General features: G+C 40.7%; 1 protein-coding gene across 1 annotated transcript; it reads right to left on the reverse strand.

Annotated features, from left to right (window-relative positions):
* Positions 1–8,623: 8,623 nt before the first annotated feature.
* Positions 8,624–10,446, reverse strand: LOC131890710 (probable endochitinase). Its single transcript, XM_059240117.1, has 3 exons — positions 10,077–10,446; positions 9,045–9,888; positions 8,624–8,973 (listed from the first exon to the last, which is right to left on the reverse strand). Exons 1-2 carry the CDS (start codon positions 10,077–10,079, stop codon positions 9,154–9,156), a joined length of 738 nt encoding a protein of 245 aa, XP_059096100.1. The 5' UTR covers positions 10,080–10,446; the 3' UTR covers positions 8,624–8,973; positions 9,045–9,153.
* Between the last annotated feature and the right edge of the window lie 12,825 nt (positions 10,447–23,271).

Raw genomic sequence — 23,271 nt, forward strand, 5'->3', positions numbered from 1 at the left:
GGGACGGCCCCGTGACCCCTGTGTGGGACGGCCCCGTGACCCTGGATGACTCGCCCCCCCCCCTGTGTGAGGGAGATGTGATATCCAGGTGATGAGCATGTTGCTCATGCTCGTTATGTTTTCTAGTCATGTGTATATATAAACCGTACTAGTCAAATACAAGTCAGTCATGAAGCGTACACAACAGTTGCGGCTAGCCTTCAAGAAAGTTGGAATTAACATGATGCCTTGAGCTATGCTTGGAATTTGTTGATTACTAGCCTATTTCATGCGATTCAGACTCAGCTGACAGCATTGTCGGCCTCATGTCGGACACGGGATTCAACTGGGGTCTTTCTGCATGTCAGCCATTTCTTGTGCTACTTGTTGAAGTTTGACAAGCACAAGTAATAAACAGTGAGGCCACTTCGGTGATCTGTGTATAGCCGTGTATTGTTCTACTGCCTTGGCCTTCTCGATGTTAGTCGCCTTATTGTTTGCTTCCACTTCTGTTTCCTCCACCAAATCATCATACAAGTCCTTCATCTTGTTGGATTTCATTACCGCATCATCTAGCAACTTCCTAAGTCGTTTGACGTCCTTGTGTGGTTCATTGAGCTTGCAGATTCTATTCAGCTTTTTTATTGTTCTTAGTATCGACAGAATAGGAAGATATTGAAGACTGGAGAGGCAATTCATGTAGTGGCGTGATGAATAGTACGAAAAAGAACCTAGAGTAGCTCCTTTTGCCATTTTTATTATTTATTCACTCTTGGTCCATTATACTGTAGGGTTAAGAGCGCAATCGTCTTCATTCATTCACTCAGAATTATTTACTCTTTCGTGTTCAGTCCCTCTTATTGCTTTCAAGAAATCTTTGTGACGCAGCTTTTCAAGAGAAAATAAGCAATAGTCTCACAAAAAATGACATATCGTTTCTTAGCCATCACCACCTTCATCATATTATCAACTAATATTCCACAAGTTTGCCTTAAAGGACATTTTTTTCCTATTCATGAGCTATCACATGCTGACCTTCTTATTTATGAGCAACACATGTGCAGCTGGCTATAAATGTGGCCTATTCATTAATGCTAACTCACTAGTTCTAAAAGATTACAACATGAGAGTTGTTTTGTGTCTTGCCCTTGTTCTTGTCTTTACAGCTGTTGGCATCAAATCAGGTAATTGAAATCGTGAAATGAAAAGAATATTCTAAGTGACAAAAACATTGAAAATGAGCGACTTTTTGCAGAATGCTTCGTTTACAATTACGCCTGTTCTCCATCCACGGGTTTGATCGAAACTTATTTAGTTTCAAACCAGTATGATTGCATTGCAAAATGCAAATCAAGCCCTCGGGTGTCCGAAATCAACTATGCTGGCATGTATGCGTCTTATCCGCCATCGTACGAAAAAACAAAGCCCACAGAGTGCTACTGCTTTGAAAAGTGCGACCTTATCTCGAGGTACTATGGTTTTGCCTATTCCATGAGCAGCAACGATGTATCCCAAATCTGTACGAAGGCCCATTAACAAGAAAGGCATGGAGTTCGTCTTTGGTCTCTCCTAAGATTCATTGACCACGTTCAATCTGAAGAAGAAAAAGATTAAAACGGTTTTGTGGACTTCTTATTTACTTCCAGGAACATGCAACATTTTCGTATTCTATTTTGATTCCTGAAATACAAGCTAGATGCAATAATATGGTTTACCAGCACTTGAAGACAAAAGATGGATTTTAAGATTGAATTTGCTTCCAATTAGTTGCACTTGTCACCTTTTTAGCTGACACCTCAAATGTTGGACGTGCTGTCCACGTTAATTTGACAATGGGTTTTAAGCAATAAAAGTAGTCTTGACCAATGATCTGCATCCATGCCTAGCAACAGCGGTCCCTAATGAAGCTGTACAGTAATCAAGCCCGTTCAGTGAACCTGCCTTTCCAATGAGGAATGAGTTTTAAGGTTTGGTTGAGGCCATAATCTTCTAAACGCCAGCCGCGAAAAGCGTGTCATGGGCCGCTTGGACAGTTTTAGTCGGGTGGGACCATAGAAAACGATAACTAGAATGCTTAAGCAGGAGCAGGAGCTGTACCGCATGAGCATGTTTTCAGGTTAGCTAACGCTGGTGGAAAAGGGACAGATATTTCGTGAAATCTCTCTTCAGACAAGTTGAATTATTCTCATGAAACGTTTGTTATTCCTCTTTAATCTTGATTTCTTTTGATTCTACAAATATACAGGTAGAAAGAGCGGTAAAATGACAAAAACATGCGTTTTGGGGCATAATACACGTAAAATGTCAAAAAAAGATTCCGACAGTAGTAGTGCAAATCACGTACTCTATTGATTGCCCTTATTTATCAACGCATCTCGCAAAATGTGTAACAAAATGTATCCGAAATTGCAACGCAATGATGAGGCATTCGGAATTTTGTTTCAATCTCCCAGCAATGTGCTTGAATGTGGGCGACATGATTGCATCTTTACGTAATCAAGGTCATTCCGACACCTCTGTAGGTCTGCCTGAACGCAGGCTTGTTCCTTGCCTTTCAGTTAAGTGTTTCCACCACATGGATGAAAACTTGAGCCCCATTTTAACCCCTTCAAAATTTCGTTCTTAAAAATGTGGTCGGACAACTTACTCAAACCCGTTTTATGAAGCGTGCTAGACGAGAGTAATGGGGCACCCCCACGTGGTTTCGTGAACGCATATTTTGAAATGCGACAGTACTACATTTTACCCAGTCGCATTTCAAGATGTACGTTCACGAAACTATCTGATACTCGCAATGGGTGCAACTGGGTAAAAATCGCATCTTAAAATATGCACTCACGAAACCATGCGGGGGGTGCCCCATTACTTGACAAGGAGTCATATTAGGGGTTTCTACTCTGAAGTTCAATGATTCAAATTTGTACCATAGCTGTCCTAAGTAGCTTGACTGCGAATGAAACATTTTGCCCACCAGCAACACCTGAGACAAAAACTAGCAATCGCAGGGCCTTTGATTGATCTATGTAAGAAGTTATCTATCAGATTTTATGCGTAGAGAGGGTGCTTGCCCACCAGATCCATTGATAAATTCCATATGGGATCCATTGGTAATTTCCATACCAGATCCATTGGTAAGTTGGCAAACAAAACAAACAGAATTTGGATTCAACCAAGGGACAAAAAACATTAAATGCTTTAGAGAAGTGCCCATGAGGAATTTCCTCCTTGATTGCGCAATTCCATATTTACCTTCAGGCGTCCGAGCACATTTTTAGCATTTTTGGTTAAGTCACGGACTGAATGGGGACATGGACACAGAGGGGGACGAAAATCATATATCTCCTAAACCATTTACTTAATTCAACACTCCCGGGAAAAGTCTTGTGATCTTGATGAATTTTGTCATATTTGGGACCAAAATCATGCTCAAGAGATTAGATCAAAGGCATGCACAGTAATTACTTTATGAAATTTTAATTTTTGACATGCTCTCAATCACCTACATCAGCTTTTGATAGTAGTCCTTTGAACAACAATGTGGTTCCGTCCACCAGCCAGGGGTGAAAGGTCCTGACTTATTGAATTCCTGTGGTGAACGGGAACAAGGAACTCCTGACCCAAGCACTAGGTAGAATTACCTTGATAGCTCTCTAATATGGAGAACACCAAGTACGTGGGCTTAAATTTCTTAGACCTATCTTAAGGACTACAGTTATAACCCTAATCAGGGCATACAATCACTAGTTCAAGCTTCCTTTATCAGGTCCTGGGATTTGTGCACTGACAGGATACCTCCAAAAATTTAACTCCACTTTCTTGAAATATGGAGATTGAAACAACGTCGAGGTCAACATTGGTTCCGTGCTATCAAAGCTTTGGGGAGCTTGAGGGAACAGACAGGTCTCTGGGCATTAGGCTGCAGATCCCAATTCATTGGAACTTTGCATGTATACGAGCCTGGAAGGTTCTAAATGCTCGTCCTCTTCCTCCAATGGAGCCCAAAATCGCTTTAGTCACCCATTACAAATTTAAGATTAATACATCCTTGAAACGTGCTACGTTGGAAATTTTTCAAGTGCGGCGACCCATGTTTAAGGACTTTTGCTTGTCACATCAGATGTACCAATTGACTGAACAATGAGCACAACTGCGTGGTGTCAGGGATATGGGCCTGAACCAGACCTTTCCCAGTATTTGGGCATCACAGAGGATAAATCACTGAATGGAGTGTGGGACAATCTTCAGAACCATCTTGCCGATGCAGTAAATGTTGTGAGGAGAGGGCATGACTTCACAACGCTCAAACAGAAAGAAGGTGAATCCTTGAGCGATTTCTTTGTTTGCCTGAAGCTGATCAATGGCCTTGCTGAGCGTAAACATCACCTACGAGGAACTTTTGACATCACAGTTGATCCTGGCACTATCCAATCAAGCTTTCCAAAATGCATTTCTGTGTATGGACAACCCCACGTTACTCAAGGTAAAACAACGGGGATTTAAAGAATGATGAACCTGTTTATTCAACATAAATGTTAAAATAATTAGGAATGATTTCGGAAGGTTAAGTGACTCAATTTTTTTTTTTTAAACGCGAGAAGATGAAATAGTGTTACTGGGCCGTTTGGGCTTTTTTAGGTGGCTGGGACTAGCATTGAACATCGTGAACAATTAGCATTTAAACCCCATGAAATACATACATACATGCATACATACATGTATTTTTTCCCTTTTTAGCACTACCGTGGCCTTAACCATGAATGTAACCGTTTTGAATAAAAAAATAAGCTCTTCGTCACATTTTACACTCAAAAAAGTATTTATTACTTGCCTGAAATGGTTATCAGCGACAAGGATTAAAAACGTGCTAAATCGACAGAACTGATTATCAGTGAGTTTGGCTTTGCCGCTGCGATAGTAAGAGCCACGGACGAGTCGGCCAGAAGATTTAATGACTTAATTTTAAGATGCAGATATTTGGCAAATGCGTAAGAAATTGGTATTTTTTGGAATGTAAAGTGTGCCAAAGAGTTTAGTTTTCTATTGAAAACGGTTATATCAATGATTAAGGCCACGATAGTGCTAAAAAGGGACAAAAAACATGTAACGTCTTATGCTAGTCCCAGCCACCTAAGACAGCCCAAACGGCCCGGTGACACTTTTTCATCTCCCCGCGGTAAGAAAAAAAGGAGTCACTTAACCTTTCGAAATCATTCCTAATTGAAGAGGAAATGTGCAGTTGAATGAACTGTATTACCCTCAGCCTTTGTTGTTGGATGACATAGAGGTCCCGGTACGATTGAGCCGGCTGGAAGTCAGATGAGCAGACACACAACGTGCGTTCATTCAGATGGTGCTAATTGGCTGTCTAAGATTGTTCGAGAGTGGCCGTGGTTTTGGTTTTGTTGTGTCAATACTCCTATGTTTTGGGACGGTTCGTCAACTGGGTTGGGGCTTGGGTTCATTGGGATCGTTTCGTCAAAGCTTACTCTGGGTCGCTTTCCAAAAGGCTGAATCCTGCCAAATCCGAATCTGTCTGGTGGTTTGTGGAGGCGGCACAGGCGTTGAACAGAAGCGTTTCCCTTTGGATGTCGATCGTTGGTTTTTGGGACTTCGGCGTCTCCAAGGCCCTATCCAGAACACTTGCAGGCGTGAGGTCGGGATTGTACAACTCTAGAGATGATGGAAACGGATTGCCAGCATTGTGAATGGCTTTGTTGCCAATGTTTCCAGGGTTAGAGGGTGTTGCTTGATTATGTCCTCCATTGCAGAGCCGGAGTGGAAATGTTGGAGGGTTGGAGTTTATTTTCTCGGACTTCCTTACCGCTACCGGGATTGGAATCCCAGCCGCTCAAGACGAGAAGATTATTCATTATGCTTGACTTTTATTTATATATATTATTTGATCGACCAACGAATTAGAATTGGCTGATCTGGCTAATCCTTGAATATAAGGTTGATCCGGAATTTCGCTATTATTCCCAGCTTTTCTTAGCCGCTATTTTGCCAAATTAAATCGATGAGTTTTTACAACTCTACCTAAGACCGTTCGTGGTAATCAGTTCTCTCTTTGGGCCAAAAACAGCGGAAGTACAAGGTTGCGAGATATTTGTTTAGTAGTATTACGCTAGATGCGCATGTACAGTATAGGGCATGTGAAGCAAAGGTAATTCAAGAAAAATTTAGCGTGGCAACACTGATTTTCAGCATTCTGAGGAGAGAGAGAGAAATAAGACAAACATTGAAGCCAACTTCTACTTGCACTCACTGGTGAATCCAATTGACTTTTCAATTATATTGCTTGTCAAGTGAACGCGTTCATGAACAAGTGACGTAATTCCATGGAATAAAATCAAAAACAACATGCCCAGCCAAACCGCACTGTGCATGCCTTGAATTTTGACATTTATTTCATTTTACCTTCTTGTCTAAGCAAATAGCATTGTGGTATTGAGCTAATTTGATAGTGCGTTCACCTAGTTACACCAAACATGATCATTGTGTTGGGCTTTGTAACACGGCTCACTCAAAATCACTCGATTTACTGAAAATTCAATGGGCGGATGGTGCGAGTTTCTGTTCATGTTTGTCTTAGTTCGCCCTTCCCCAACTGTCCAAAATCCGGGTGTCGGATCACATTTTTCCTTGAATTTCAGTCACTTGACTTGGGTGAGAAATGCTTCAAAATTCAAATATATTGATTGTGTACAATTTGGAAAATGTACGTTTAGATGAATTCATAAACATCATTGTTTTTATCAAACTAGATCAAATAATAATTTAAGTTAACTACATAGATATAATTCATAATTCACCAATCCATGGTTTTAAACAAGTGCTTGTGAATTATGCTACTTGATTGATTTATAACCCATAAAGGAGGGCATCAGAAAAATTGCATTAACAGATTACAAGTTAGATAAAACATCATTAGATGAATTTACAAACCAAATTGTTTGTCATAAAACTACATCAAATTATATGAATATAAATGATAATGTTACATTAATTACATTCATAACATCAAATCCTCATGAAGCTATTGGTTGATCATATATTAACGCTTGATTCAGCAAGTTAAACAAGTAAACAGTTCATTGTATGGTTACTTGCCCAATCTCCAAGGTGGCTGTAGTAAAAGACCTTGGAATTCATAATGATGGAAAGCTGTCGTTTTCATCCCATTGTGCCAAGGTGGCCAGAAGTGTTAATTTGGTGGCGGGAATAATCAAACGTTTCTTTTCCACCCGGCGGCTTAGCATCCTCAAACCACTCTTCATCTCCTATGTTCGACTTCTTCTTGAACATTCCTCCTTCACTTGGTCTCCAGCCCTGAAGTATACTTCCAAAGTCCTGGAGTCCGTCCAGAGAAGGATAGCGAGGCTGGCGGTGGAGTCCATGAGTTTAGATTTTCCAGACAGGATGGACATGTTGGGTCAGAAGGGGGCTGATACTGCCCTGATGACCTTCTTCAAAATATTCAACAAACACATCTTAGTCAGGAATCTGTATTATGGTATATATATGGTGTGTGACGTATCTGAGAGGATAACCAGGAGTGTTATGGATAATGAGGTCCACAAACCTTTTGCGAATCTTTCCTCCCGGTCATGTGGATCCGCGGAACTCTCTTCCCCTGTTGGCTCGTCTCAAGAGAACTGTTTCCTCCTTTCAAAATGTGATACGCGCCGGAAGAGCTGATTAGGCCTGATGGTACCTACGGCCTCTTTTGATCCTTAAATTTGTTTTGGACCTGTAATTTCTGTGTGCCAACATTGATTTGAAGTTTACACCCTCTTTTTCTGCAAAAGTAACGGTAACGGCAACGCGTTATTTTGAAAAATGTATTCGTAGCTGTACAATATTTTCAAAAACTTCAAACGGTATCAGTTATCTTTCCTACCTTCTCTGAATAACGTCTAGTCCTAACTGTAAGGTCAAGTCTGTTTTAGAGTTACACACTTTGCATTGTGGGCAAATGCTTCCGTCAAAGCAATTTGTATTGATACGCAAAATACTGAGTAAAACACTTACTCTTTTAGAAAGAAAAAACAGTTCTGAATTTTCTAAACCTGGTGGCTTCTGTGTACTTAAATCCAATTTTCCGGAGGAAGAAACTCAGCCCATCATGCATGGCTAGGAAGATATAGATCACCATATGGTCTTTGAAATTTAAATTGATTGATTTTCCCACAGATCAATTGAATAAGATCCACCTTGAAGTTGAGCTGTGGTTTACGAGGGTGCTTCGTTCTCTTGTTCCGAAAGTACGGAAGTACAAAATATCTGTCGAATTTGATTTTTTTAGAGTTCATTCAATCTTCGTTGGAAAGCCCCCCCCTCCGGTGAATTTTAGAACATGTTGATATATCAAATGGACAGTGCATCCGTGGTCAAAGATTAGTTCTTGCCCAAAAAATACATTTTTAAGCGCAATTACATTCCAATTTACTACTTTTCACATTTTTGAGGTAAACACAAAGAACATTTACACTATTGTATGTCCTTGAAATACCAAAGCTTTTTCGTGCATGCGCGTTGTTGCAACTTTTAGACAAATCTGACGGAGCATTCAATGACAAAGTTTCGATTGAACTTCCTTCCCACCGTGGGGTTTGAACCCACGGCCTCAAAGAGAGATGTAAAGCTGGTTTTGATGTTTGTATTTGAACTGTATGATTAAATGTGAGGATGATTTGTATGGCAAGATCCAATCTGCACAGGGTTTCAGATGGACGGGTAATTGACGTGCAATGTGTATTAATGGTTTGTAATGGTTCTTGATACGATGAGGGAGGGATGAGAAATTGATTGGTAACTCTTTCAGTGTGAAGGTAACAAAGGGAAGACCATTCGTTCATCTATCTGGTGAAGGATTGTAGCTGATCAAGAGCCAAAGTGAAGTGATTTGCTTTGATTTCTGTTGGACAACATCTGTAATGCCTGTGAAGATCATAAGAGGGATGGAGTGCAGAGCTCGTAAACTCATGCGAGTACCTGCAACGAGAGTTTGGAAAATCGCGTGAGGTCGCTCGGTCCGTTCCCGATGGTTTCATCAAATATCTTACCTTAAAATCCTGCCTCTACCTGCATTTTAAGGGAGTGGCAATGCCAGGGTAGTTAGATGTCTTCTGACCTATATTAAAGATGATAGGGAGGCGTCTCGTAATCGAATTCCTATCTCCGCCCAGCAAACGGAATTGCAACAGGACCAGCACCAAGACTCCTAAAGAAACTGAAGCTGCTGAAGAATCCGGCGAGGTTCTCCTCTCGCAGTTGAATGGGCTCCGGCTCCAACGAGATCCTGCCCAAATTCGGAGTCTTGTCACATTCGACCTCGTCCTCCTTCAGACACCTTCGCACCATATCATGGAAGAGATACCCCTCTGGACAGCGAAATAATTGGGAGTCCAAAACCGTCATGTCCTGTTTGCAAAGCCAAAATCGTTGACAGTCGCTGGCATGTGGGAAAAATCCCGGAGCTGTACATTGATAATTAAATGAGGGTTCAACCACCACCGTATCTGGCCGGGTTGGAACGATTGGAGCTACAGGGGGCATCGGAGCGATTGGAGCGACTGGTGCGGGATCCGGAACGCTGCCCGTGGGGGCTTGATCACAAGGTGCGGCAAGATACGGCCAATTGCAGACACTCACGGATTCATCGAAAACTGTTCCAGCCGGACATGAAAACGTGTAGACTTGGTAGTTTCCGACGCCCCAGAGATCCACACACCGATAGAATCGTGTGCAATCCTCGGGGTCTCGAAAGAATCCGGCTTGGGTGCATTGGGGTTGTTGACCGGCCACGAGATGTGAGAATAGACAGAGAAGTGATGGGAAAACTACCAAAATAACGTGATTCATGGTTGGTGTGGGATTTGACGAGCTGACAGCGGAAATCAGAGGAATCTACCGATATCACGGAAAGATGCTTTCATGGTTAATTGAGGTGTTCACGATCATTTGCAAGGTAGTTTAGAGAAGATATCATAATTTTATTCCCCACCCCCCTGGTTTCGTTAATAAGAGATTGCTGGCTTGAATTGAGGTTGAACAAAAGAGATGGCCAAGACGAGCTTAAGTAATGATCAGTTAACCATGAATTCAGGAGTTCACACACGGGAATAGCAATGACAAAAACCACGGCGACTCCTCGTCGTTCTTCCGTCAGTCACTCACGCCAAAGAAAGAGCCACGTGCAACCACTCTGAGCTCTCGAAAGCAACTGAACGTGATGATGGAGAGGCGTCCGAGAGCGGGGCTCTCCGATGTACATCCCGAAAGGTAAAAACTTGCTTACGACACAGGCACATATAAACGAACTCCCTAGTTGGTTGGTAAATTGAACTTCCAGATATACAGCACGTACGTACAGTAGGTATGCAAGTTCCTAGCTTGGAGATATTTGGCATGTAATTTTACTCGTTGGGCATTTACAAGACTTTTAGTGACACTTTACCAATACCTACCCGCTAATTTGACCGTTAAGATCAACTCTATCAACGGGGAATATGTGAATCATCATTTTGATCGGAGGAACGCATTGACAAATGACTAATTTGATCGTTTGGGTCGATTTAATGCACAATAGGTGTCTCGTTACCATGTCATTTCATCGATGAGATCGAACAGACACACATACTAGATTAACTTTCCCCTATTCAAAACTAGTCAAGTCTTTGGAATCATTCAAGCTATCTAATCCCATGAAGTTTTGCTCTTCCCTGGTCCATCTACAGGATTCATTCAGATGATTGCTAGTTTTCAGCCCACATTGTGGCAACCAATATTCAGATTGGCATTGTCCCCTTGGTCGAGGGCCTCGCTGGAGAGTGCATTTTTCGCTATGGCTCGTTGGCTCTTGGCAGGAATACATAATTAAACACATGTACTCGAATATGGCTCTGACGATTTATGGCGAAGAGCACTGCTTTTCAATTGTGATTGTAGGCGTGGCTTGAGAAGAGCTCATTGATTTGTTTCGTGACTGATCCATAATATCCAGACCACTTGTCACTTGCGGAATTGCCGCCACCCACTAATAAAAAGAAATAACTTCGTTATTCTCCAAAGCGAACAAAGACGGCGACGGATGCGATAAATCTGGAAGATTATACCTCGCAGAAGGAAGAAGTTTGGTCACGATTGCTGCAAGTTGGTGGTCGACGACAGTGGTATCCTCCTCGGTTGATGTTGTTGAACAGAGTGGTGAAGCCAAAAAAGCCGGTTATTTCACGAGTGACCAATGTTTTATACGAGTTTTCATAACTGAGATTTGACCAAGAGTTTGAATAAGAGGAAGTTATCGATAGTGGTATATTCTGGTTTATAAATTGAGACTCATGTGAATGAACTGAGATTCAAAGATTGTCTAATGGAGTCATTCATATCTTTGGGATTTTTTTCTGTTTTTTTTTTAATGGACTTACATATTTTTTACTCCTCGTAATCCGTGTGAATTGAAAGTTTCCGAGTGTCTGTGTCCACTGTTTTTAACAACCAACAGGCTTGATCCATGTGTTTGTTCTCTTCTTGGTTGGCCGAGGTGTAAATTTGCTTCTTAATCTCATTTTATGTGTGAGCCATTGGACATTCCTGCAACAGCAAAGGACCACAGTATTAACCTGGTCTAGAGGATCTAATTGGATGGTCCATTTGTAGCTAGTTGAAATCAGTGAGAACCCCTTTTTTACATTTTTGAATGAAGATCAAACGACGCATGAAGTGGCAATGATATCAATGGTTTTATTTTTACAACAACAGGTATTTGAGCTCGTAAAATATATAACGTAAATATATTTTATTTTCAATGACGCTTTAGTATAATCAAAGACTTTTGATTAATAAATGATTAAAATAGTGAAATGCATATATGGCTTGCATGAGCTACAGAGATGACTTTTTTGATCAAGAATGTTAAGTGCTGAGATTTTATTCGACATTGTCTTAAAACAAGCAGAGTGAGAACCTATATTTCTAGTTTCGAGACTAATCTTGACGCCAGAGTATCAAATTTGGTTAAGAGTTGCATGAAACGGAAAAAATGCAAAAAATATTTGTAATGCTTTCCTCGGGTATTTCAATTCTCTCGTTTTAAGGTGAGGAAAAATGAGGAAATGAATGAGACCTTATTTGAATCAAAATGAAGGAAACGTTCAGGAATTTTAAATCCTCAATGTAAAAAAGAACAAAAAAAAACTTCACTAAAGCCTCCATCTTGATGTAGTGGTCCGGGCAACACCCATGAACATTAAAAGAACCAACCTATGAAAGAGCTCAATGACCTCTCCTTCACTCCTTCAAGCCCTTCAACCAACCGAAGAAAGAGCCTTGCCAAAATGGATACAGCTGATGACCTTGTTTGTGGGCAGCCAAAAGCCAGCCAACTCACTACAATAGAGATTCGCGAATCGTGGGCTTGATTTATTGGACAAGCACACGTTTCTCTGACCTCTATTTCCAACCATCATGTGTAATTGGACGCCTTCATGCATCTCCATCCCCTTCAGGTTGGTTTTGCATGAAGAGTTAGATCAACGCCTAACATGCAGATGATTACGAGATTTCATGTTCAAATGTGATGTCCAATGATCCGGCATGACTTTTCTCCGATCTGACTTGGCATTGTTGCGGTCATAAAGACCTTAATTTGCACCCACGGATCTCCTTGAGACAATCAATCTTGAGCAGGCTTGATGAGCAATCCACTTGTGATCGTCTCTAGTGGGATGTCATTGCTCGGGCTGGAATCCGATCCGAGAAGATTATCCTATGTGGACTGGCAACTTGAACATGACGGAGCTCTCTGTTTCTTTTTTGCCTCGACTTGCCATATCCTCAAGGCACAATGAGATACAAGAGAATTTCGTCGTCGTGGGTTCGAGGAGAGATTTCTGACCCAAATCCAGGGTTTAACATTGTGGAGACTCGTTGAGATTCCTTTATTACGGAGATATTTTGAATTCTAGCATGCTCGTTTGATTAATGGCCTTAAAGGCTACTTCTGATCGATCGTTGGTCGAGAATTCCTGATCACACAAGCATTTTGATCGTCATCAATGGTGAGTAACCGAATCATGAGGTGTTCGTCCAATCCACAGCTTGAAATCATTTAAAGCGTTTCTATGGGCGTGATTCGTCGAGGGTTCCTTGCCAAGATCAAGACCATATCATCCCGATTTCACGCTCTCTTGACATTCTTATTAAGATTATGATCAATAGACCCTCTACTCATCATCTCCAGGTCATTGGACACTGTGGAATTTCCATTCCTGATTGCGATTTGCAAGTTTTCTAATTGGCTTGTGTCTTGGACTCCTATCCATACATGCATATCATATGCAAATGAGATGAGCCTGAGGTGCTCGACTTGCACGAGCTCGTTGCCATTTCCACTCTAGACTATATAAAAATGTTGGGTACATTTAACTCTAGATATTTAAAACAAAAGTACAAATGTTTTCCGCCATGCTTGCTACAAGTTTTCTCATTCTCAATCGTCAAATAGATGACTAATCCTGAAATGAAGGAGGCACCATTGAAAGGCGACGAGTTGACCAAAAGGCGAAAAACCAATGCTCTTGACATGGATGAGGTCGACGAGGGATGGGTTGAATAACCAGTTTGTGCGTCCATCTCTCTGACACATGATATCTGGCCAATTGCACACTTGGGCGGGGATCCTTCTACAAACTCCTCATCTAACTAGGCACGCTTTTTTGCACTTTGGGTTTTGAGGCGGAAAATGAACGGGGTCTGGTTTTGTACAGTTTTGAACATTGTCCAAGAAGCTACTTGATGGTTTTAGGACAAGTCCAAAATCGAGTCTTGATTGTCGGGAGTTCTAACATTTCATTTGAACGTGTTTTCATATTTTACCCATATTTATTTTTTTGCTTTTTCGATGTGAAACCAAAAATTTTATTTCAGGATAGCTCCTTAACTTTAAAGGCCTAAAATCTGCTTCGCATGCGACAAAAGTTCTGAAAATCCAAAGACTCACGCGGGTCCGGGTTGTACCAAACTCGTTATGTCACTAATTTGTGATAAACTAAGGGTCTTGAGGATTAAAGCGTTACGACTTGAAAATGGAGTCGACTAGGCATGAGCTCGAAAAACTCGAAAAAACAGCTTTCTTTTCTCGTCAACGAGAAATGAACGAAAACTTGGCCTGTATTTCGTATGAATGAGGCAACTACTGGAAGTTATGTAATAACTGGAACAGTTCTAACAATGTCAGACGCTTGGGCTTAAAAGCAGATTGAACACTTTCAAACATGAAAGGAAACGTAGCACGAATGTCTGAGAGTCAAATTCATTTGGTCAAATCATCATTGTCGGCAAGCCAATGGATCCACCATTTAATGCTTGAAAATTTGTCCGGACGTTTTTGGAATCTAATTTTTCGCTTTTTTTCCTTTTGATTTTGAAAACGAAACCGACCTTTCAATTTTGCGGCATCATCATGAGATGAAAATGCCCGAAAACGGAAAAAGACAGTCAAAGCCTATTCAAAAAATCATCACTTGGCTTTGTTCAAACCACCAAGAAATATTCAAAAAGGCCCATTCTTCTATAAACCTTTCCTTAAAAGTTGTTCTCGCTCTTTATTGCCTGATTTGAGGTCTTCATAAAAAGAATGCAGGTTCAATCCAGTTTGTCAGAAATGCGCCTCATCGGCCACTTTAAGCCAACTCTTGTCTCAGATTCTTGTCAATTCCAAGCACGTAGAGCCTTAAACAATGCTGAAAAAAGCAAGTAGTCTCCTAGGGAACGAACGAGAATTCAAGCTACCAAGTCTCCGAGGCATAAAAGTCCCGCAAAAACTGGACCGTTTTTTCCCTACTAGGTCTTTGAGATTGGAATTTACAAATCCTTTGCTCGATCCTGTTGTGCTTCTTGAGCTCGAGAAACTGAAGTTCTTTAGGTATGGTAGTGAGCATAATCGTTGCTTTACTAAATGGTAGGGGCGCTCTAGACTTGAGTGACAAGCTGACCGAGGGTGGTGGTCCTGCGGAATAACATCGAACAAAAAACAAAGTTTGCAGGTTTCGATCACCACGTTTGGGGTTATCAGCCATTTTGTTTGGTTATTTGAGTGTAGATGCTCTTTAAGAATTCATTTTCTAGAAGCTAATGTTTCTATCACACTCGAATGTAAATTTGCATTTTGAAAGGTCTCAAACTAGAGACGACTTACTTAAGATTCAGTAAATTGAATATTTGGGTTGAGATAAAGACACCTGTACAATACTGGACTTGTGTAAAACACGGGATTAACACAATATTAGCTAGATCGTATTTACCGCCAGTTTTAGACCAATTTTTGGATTAGGAAAAAGAAGCAAATAGTATTCCAAGAATCATTTTAGCAAACTTTAACTTTTTCCCTATAAGGTGGAGCAGAGAAACAAATGAGTAAAACGTTTTAAAACCATCCACAGTCATCCAAATGAGACAATTCTTTCGCAATGGAGTTCTTATTTATATTATGAGATTTTTGTTGGCATCTGGGATTGTTTTTAAATTCACATCCATATAACATTGACTGACTATTTAGCACTAAAATAATGATTCAAATAAGATATTACTTAACTTCTTTTCGTTCAATTGGTACGCGTCTACACTTTTTCGATGCTACCATACGTTATACAAAAATGCCTCTCAAACAGGGCCCAAAAAGTTCCAATCAACCACAGCAATAGCAATAACAGAGACGAGCACAAGCCACTCACTAAATGCAACTCCACGGGGAGTGATAATCAACCCAACCAGGTCGATGATGGTTCTTGAATCCGACGATTGAGAATAGACTAGAGCCAACAAGCGGTGAGGCCTCTTTTTACGCCCGATCAATTTGATGGACTCTTTGATGGACTCTCCCAAGTTTCTTTTGGCAACTTATCTGAATTTGTAATGTTCTCACTACAAACCATTTATTTTCCATGCAGAGTTAGAAGCGATTCGCTCCTGGTCTCCAGTTCAAAATGCGGGCATAACAAGAACAAAAATGTCCGTCCACTTCCAAGAAAACGACGTCAACTATTTCGAACCAAATGAAGACAGGCCCAGCACATTCGTGAACTGAGGTGAAACCCCACTGAGCAACGACGGATAAGCCAACCCATCGGCCACTGACCTCGTTGGTTTGAGCACGGTTTTATTTAGACATCTCGGGTTAACTCAAGCACATAAAATAGGAACCACGCCTGAAAAACTGTCCAAGACGGACTCGTTCTAATTGCAAGCTCAAACATGCACGTCTCCATAAAGCATGGAGACTCTCTTGGTTGAAAACAATGAACTTCAGATTCGAAGGGAGCGTTAAGAGCTTAGCGAACAAAAGATAGCTCATTTAATCGAAATATTGACAAATCATCTGACTTGCGGGCTCGCTAATGGGTCTCTGCTCTGGGTAAAAACACTCTTGGTATGCCAAAGCTTGAGGCAGTTTTGCAGCGGCGAGATTTTATGGTCTCCTCTCTATGGCCTTTCAATCATAGGCTTTTTCCGCTGACCCCATAAAAAAAGTTGTTTGTCAGTCACTCGTATACTACGTGTCATGTGGAGACTTAGGCGTGACTTTGTGGGAGCGAGAAATCAGTGAAGAGCGAAACAAGGACTTTATCTGTGGGGTGAACAGTACTGACGAAGAACTGACATTTTAGTACGCGAAATCCTTTTGGTGCGAACCGATCCGTCTGCTGATGTCGGTTTTATTGCTGGAGATAAACAATGCATTCATGCTGGCTAATTGAAAGCAATACACACCTCTCGTATTACAAAGATAAAAAAGGCCTGTTTTTTGGATGACCACATCTTGGGCATACAAACGGGTAAGGGGATCTACTTCCTTCGCCATGACTGTGAAGTCACCTGAACTATGAGGCTCGTGCTGTTTTGGAAAAAAATCTTTCTGCCCACTCTGTTATACTATGACAGTTTGAAATATTTGATTTGGAAACAATTACGCATGTAAAGGTGAGCAAAAGTTTGGCGTCCTGATTCTGGGCTTTTTGTCGTATCCTTTAGAGGAAGAGTACAGACCATAGAAAACCATAACTAGAATGCTTAAGTTCAACAGGAGCTGTACCGCGTGAGCATGTTTTCAGGTCAGCTGACGCTGGTGGAAATGGAACAAAGATATTTCGTTAAATCTCGCTTCAGGCAAGTTGAATTATTATCATGAAACGTTTGTTATTCCTCTTTAATCTTAATTCCTTTTGAATCTTACAAATATACAGGTAGAAAAAGTGGTAGAATAATAAAAAACATGCTTTTTAGGGCATAATACACGTAACATGTCAAAAAAAGATTTGGACATTAGTAGAGCAAATCATGTACTCTATTGATTGCCCTTGTTTAGCATCGCATCTCGAAAATCTCGAAAGTGTAACAAAATGTATCCGAAATTGCAACGCAATGATGAGGCATTCGGAATTTCGTTTCAATCTCCCAACAATGTGCTTGAATGTGGGCGACATGATTGCGCCTATACGTAAACAAGGTAATTCGGACACCTCTGGAGGTCAGCCTGAACCCAGGCTTGTTCCTTGCGTTTCAGTTAAGTGTTTCCACCACATGGATGAAAACTTTAACTTGAGCCCCATTTTAACCTCTTCAAAATTTCGTTCTTAAAAATGTGGTCGGACAACTTACTCAAACCCGTTTTATGAAGCGTGCTGGACGAGAGCAATTGCTTGACAAGGAGTCTTATTAGGGGTTTCTACTCTGAATTTGGACGAGCCGTCAACGATTCAAATTTGCACCATAGTTGTCCTAAGTAGCTTGACTACGAATGAAACATTTTTTCCACCAGCGACAGCTGAGACGAAAACATGCGATTGCAGCGCCCTTGATCGATCTATATATGAAGTTATCTATGGTACAGACACACATCACGACCAATGGGTATTGTGAATTAAGTAACTGTTCAATAATCAAAAGAATTATCATTCAAACAACTGTCATTTTTGGTGTTGCCTTAATACGGTAGTGCTGTCGCAATTCAATATCCAGATACTATTTACATCGAAAGAGCCTGGAAATCTGAAATGATGACATGATTGGCAAATTGCATCCTAACATGGCACCCTGTCTATAGGGGATGTTGAGTAAAAGAAATTCATGGAAAAATGTGGTCCGGCACACTGGTTTTGGGCATTTGGGAAAAAACTAAGACAAACATCACAGTCAACTCGCACCATTCGCCCATTGAATTTTCAATAATCGAGTACTTTTGAGCGAGTTGTGTTACAAAACCCTACTAAATGAGCATGTTTGGTGTTAATCAGTGAACGCACGATCAAATTGGCTCAATACCACAATGCTAATTGCCTAGACAAACATGTAAAATGGAAAAAAGTGTTAAAATCCAATGCATGCACAGTGCGGTTTGGCTGGGCATGTTGTCTTTGATTTTACTCCTTGGAATAACGTCAGTTGTCCATGAACGCGTTTACTTGACTATACTTTTGCTTCACAACAGCTGCTGCTTTTTCGCGGCAGTTTGAATCACTTTATTTTCCCGTTCAGACTCATTCAAATTCAATGTGAAACTATCTGCTCAATTTGTCCTGTTTTTCGCAGAGAAGCCCTCAATACTTAAATCACACTCTGATGTTAAGAATGAAATCTATGTTTCACTCTACAAAAGGATCGTTGGGTTTCAATCGGAAGTACAAACCCGATTTGGGCCTTAGAAACAATTGAACTCCACCCTCAATTATGGTTGAAGGGCATAATGAAGTCAAATTTAAATGCAGGGCCTTCATGAATATTTGTTGCTAAAGTAACTGAAGCACTTACGTTTAAGGCATTAATCTGTACTCTAGACAAAACAGACCGAATATTGTTTTCAAGTAAGTGATTGCAGGGCCTTCAATTAAAATGCTCTTTGGTTACGGCTTTTCGTCACATGCACAATAGGCACGAAGAAAGTCATTGTCGCCTGTATTATACAAAAAAACGATTTTCATTAACGACCTCCAGGACCTAAAAACGTACATTATATAATGGATACAATATGTCAAAAGTTCGTTTATTCATGCTAGGAAGGCCAGATTGGGGTCCCTAGGCCAGACTAGATAATATTGGTTGAAGGGCAGATTGAAATGTGAAGACAATTTTATTGACATATTCAAGGCCCCTCTCCATGTATGAAGTATTTAGTAAGGCCAAGAATGGGGTCGGAGAAACAAGGCATTGTTAGAAGGAAAAAGCTAAGGTTTCGACCTTCGCTTTGTCTTCTTTGGACGATTTATGTCTTTTGTTTGGTGATCTGTTTGTGGCAAGCCGTTACCTGCTATCATAAGGTAAAGAAATGGAAAAACATTACCATACGCGAACAAAATAAGATAAGTTGAAATGCTTCAATGTCGTAGGATATTGCAACAATGTTTCATAACTGCTATTAATACTTTTCTGATGTCTTAGTTGATAAATACGTATATGTTTAGTTTGTCACAACATGATGGCAACATCAAAACCGAAAAATGTAGAAAGGTTCTATTAGACTTCTTCATCAAAACCGGAAAAAGTAGAAAGGTTCGTTTAGACTTCTTCATGATCATTTTTTAGTTCTCCTTGGTACCGTTAACCACCGACGTTCAATTCAAATCCACGGCCAATGTGACATTCCCAGATATAACCATTTGTCCCGCACTTGCCCAGCCTTACAAGGTTCACGTTTTGAGGAAGTACAACTTGTCCTACTCGTTGGATTTCAATGTGAGAAATTGGCAATCCCAATTGTCTGATGACATGGGCGTGAGCCCGAACAAAGTCTTTCAGGAGGCCACCTACGATTTGACAGAGGGCTTTCAATTCGTTGGATTCAAGAGCAAGTCCAAATCGGCCAAATTTCACGGAAAAAAACTGAATCAGATTGCTCAAGTTCGATATGGAAACTCTTTTGGACGATGCTACACAATGACACCCCCAATTGACATTGTTCAAGATGGAATATTTCAGGTAATGTTTTTTTCCTGAAAATGTAAAATCATCTTTTTCCCTGGATTTACCCATGGATTTCTAGAAGACCTGGATGACGCACGGCAAAAAGGAGGTGACCCTTAAGGGGGAAAGATTCGTTCGACCAGAAAACTCAGACATTTCATAAAAGCAGACAGATGAAGACAAAACACTATACGTACACAGAGCCTTAAAGTAGATTTGCCTATTCAACTGCTTTGAAAAGGCTTTACTTTGAAGTTAATCATAAAGGTACTCATAACATATCTAAATTACAAAATTAACCGATTTGAGCCTACGGTTGTTGATATTCTTGGCAGTTCCCCCTTTCAAACTATTTCCTATCAATTGGTACTTGACTTAAGATTTATGTGCTTGTACGTTTTAATCTCGGGCTGTGTTTTTTCTCTCCATTTTGGCATTACCGATTATTGCAGGACCAGTGTCATCAAGTGGAATTTTCAATAAAAAAGGTTTCAAATTGTTAAAACCTTTCTAGTGATATTAAAATTCAATTTCATTCGCAACGCATTAAAAGATAAGGTCTTTGTATTGTATTTTGGCGAATTTTCAAACATGACTCACACGATATGTGGGATGAATTTGCGAGATGCAAAACGAAGCTCAAGCACATGTAGTTCCAACGAGAATCGTACATTTCAATATTAGAACTAAATTTTCATTGGCACATGATTCCTTCCCCCTTTTCAAGTTGTAGTCGATCGCAATTTCGCAATCTTTCAGTTGCCCGAACCACTTGGCGCACTTCATCTTTTTGATTGGTGAATTTTGGAATTTTCTTCTGAGCACTTGTTTTTGGCAAAGAAATTGAATAATTGTCTCACAATCTCCATAGATGAATCCAAAAACGAATGACCTGCCTCACACTGACAATCAAATAGGTCACTCATCTCAGAATTGGACATAATCTTCCCATGAAAAGTATATCCGAAGACTACTCTTTGATGGGGTGTCGACAATAAAAATGTCCAAGCAGATTCGTTTGATTCCATTGAATTGAAAAAGTTACATACTTGAAGGCAAAGTGCAAACATGGTGTCCCTGGGAGGAGTGAGACCTCCACGATCTATTTGGGCAAAGAAACTTGCTTGAAAAAGCTTGGTGTTCTTGTCTTCGGATTCCTGGAAGCTAATTTTCAGGTTCTTATTTAGTGCATACAATGTTTTGCAACTTGGACACTTCATTCGTTTGGTCAACGATCTTCCGAGATATCCAGCAACATAATATATAATATTCTGATCTTCGGTTCCAAAAGTGTTCACCATCTGCGTAGGGAATAGCTTGCAAGAATTTTGAAATTGTCCCGACTTCTTTGCTCTTCCAGGTTATTGAGAGATCCAAAAATCGTTCTCAAGTCTTGAATATTGCACTTTGAAAATCGCACTAATCATCGAAGTCGAAATGATTTCTCGGCTTCCAATATTTGTCGGAGAGAAATGAAATAATTGGCACCAGAAAGTTGCCGAATCCAACTGAAGTGTGCCTCAATAACATCTGACTGAAGTTGCCTTCATCTTTAATCTTTATCTTGTATTGGCAACATGCAGGGATACAGCTTTCTCATGCCCGCTGTGGGTGTCTTGACATTTATTATGTTCCACCACCGCCGGACAATTTTCAAGAAATTAACTGTGTCACTCCATTCTTGTTTGTTTCCATTATTCACATAGAATTGCATGCCATCAATTGTCGAGTCATGAAACACAGAATCTGCCAAGGAAACGTTCGTTAGTCTTTTCTATGGCGGTAGGTTGAATCACTTTGTGGGTCAATTTATAAGCCATTTTGATTGGCTTGGCTTTTTCCAACAAGAAAGGCTCTTTCACATGTATAAACGAAGGATGGAATGGTGCCACTTTCCTCAAACTTTGGACACTCAAAGTTTTTTCTAATTTGGAAATTATTGTACAGATTCTTGAAATAGTGCACAGGGTCGAATGACATGAAGAGAGGCAAGGACGGGTTTTTTGGATGAGGAATTGATGGAGTCAGGCGACCATTGCAAAGCTCTTGAACGTAGAATTTACGATTCGGTGTTGCATTATCCAAGTCCAAAGAAGTTTCCACCCGCAAATTCCATACGCTGAGCGGAATAAATGCCCATCAAAACCATCACTTTTTCTCGGTCGGTCAAAATTTTTATACGTTCTTGGAGATACACTTTGGTTTTGTCATTCATTCCAGTTTCGGCATTTAGAGGTCTGGTCAACTGTTTCAAATGCTTGACACTGGGAAGTGAAAAAATACCTTCTTGTAGTAATTAACGATAGCGAGCAGGAGAAGTATTTTACCAAATAGCGCCCCAAGCCAGAAGATCTAAATTCAGACATGACACAAGATCAACATCCATTTTTCTAAAGAAATCGAAATACTTGTAGGATTCATACCAGGCGAATATTGGCAACGTCTTTTGTCCGGTACTATGGCTAAACTGAGTTGGTCTAGAAGGAAATGAATTTTCCGACCCACGGTGTCATTTTCAAAGACTAGCTCAGAGATCTTCTTTCGAAAGTCGTCGATAACATATGGCACGGATTCTTGCCATTGGTAATCAAGTGAGAGAAAATGGAATTAGGCACCGGCATGTTTTGTCGTTTACGTAATTGACACTGAACAATCAGCCCTGACTGTCACGTGCCACATCAAGTCCAATCCAGTTTTATGATCATCTTGAAAGTACATGAAAATGACATCTGGCCCTTGGTTGACTTCACAAATCCCCAGTGGGAGATCCAATTTGGTCAATAGTTCATCAAGCGACTGACATTTGTCATCCTCCATGAATGCTTGAATTGTTTGGCCTTGGATTTGCTGTTGTTTAAGCCACCGTGTGGTACTCAAGGCCTTATTAGAACGAGCTGAACTTGGCGTTTCTTTGGAAAGATAAGCTGGTAGATTGGGAATCTGAGTCGGAACAGCTTCGTCCGCCAAGCGGGTTCGAGTCAGCTTCTTGGTCTCGCCGAATTTGCGCTTTTGTCGATGGGCTTGTCCATCTTTATTCTTTGTAACTAGATCGATGACTTGGAAATGGAGACTAAAAATTCGTGAAAAGGAGGAAGGAGCCTAGTTGGCGCGAGGAATGGAGCGCACTCATTGGGCGTGAATCGTAGGATTCTTGGGAAACAGAAAGAATGATAGACCATCCGGGGCAAGTTCACCTGGATAACCAGAACGGCAACCCGGTGTACAGCAAGTCCGTCCCATAATGCGGAGTGCGACCTTCAGATGTGCACAGAACGTCCAAGGCCAAAGCCAAAGAACACAGGAATTGGCCCAAGATTAGAGCGGCAAAAAGTTGTC

The sequence above is a fragment of the Tigriopus californicus genome, chromosome 11, assembly GCF_007210705.1.
Source record: "Tigriopus californicus strain San Diego chromosome 11, Tcal_SD_v2.1, whole genome shotgun sequence".
NCBI classification, from domain to species: Eukaryota; Metazoa; Arthropoda; class Copepoda; order Harpacticoida; family Harpacticidae; genus Tigriopus; species Tigriopus californicus.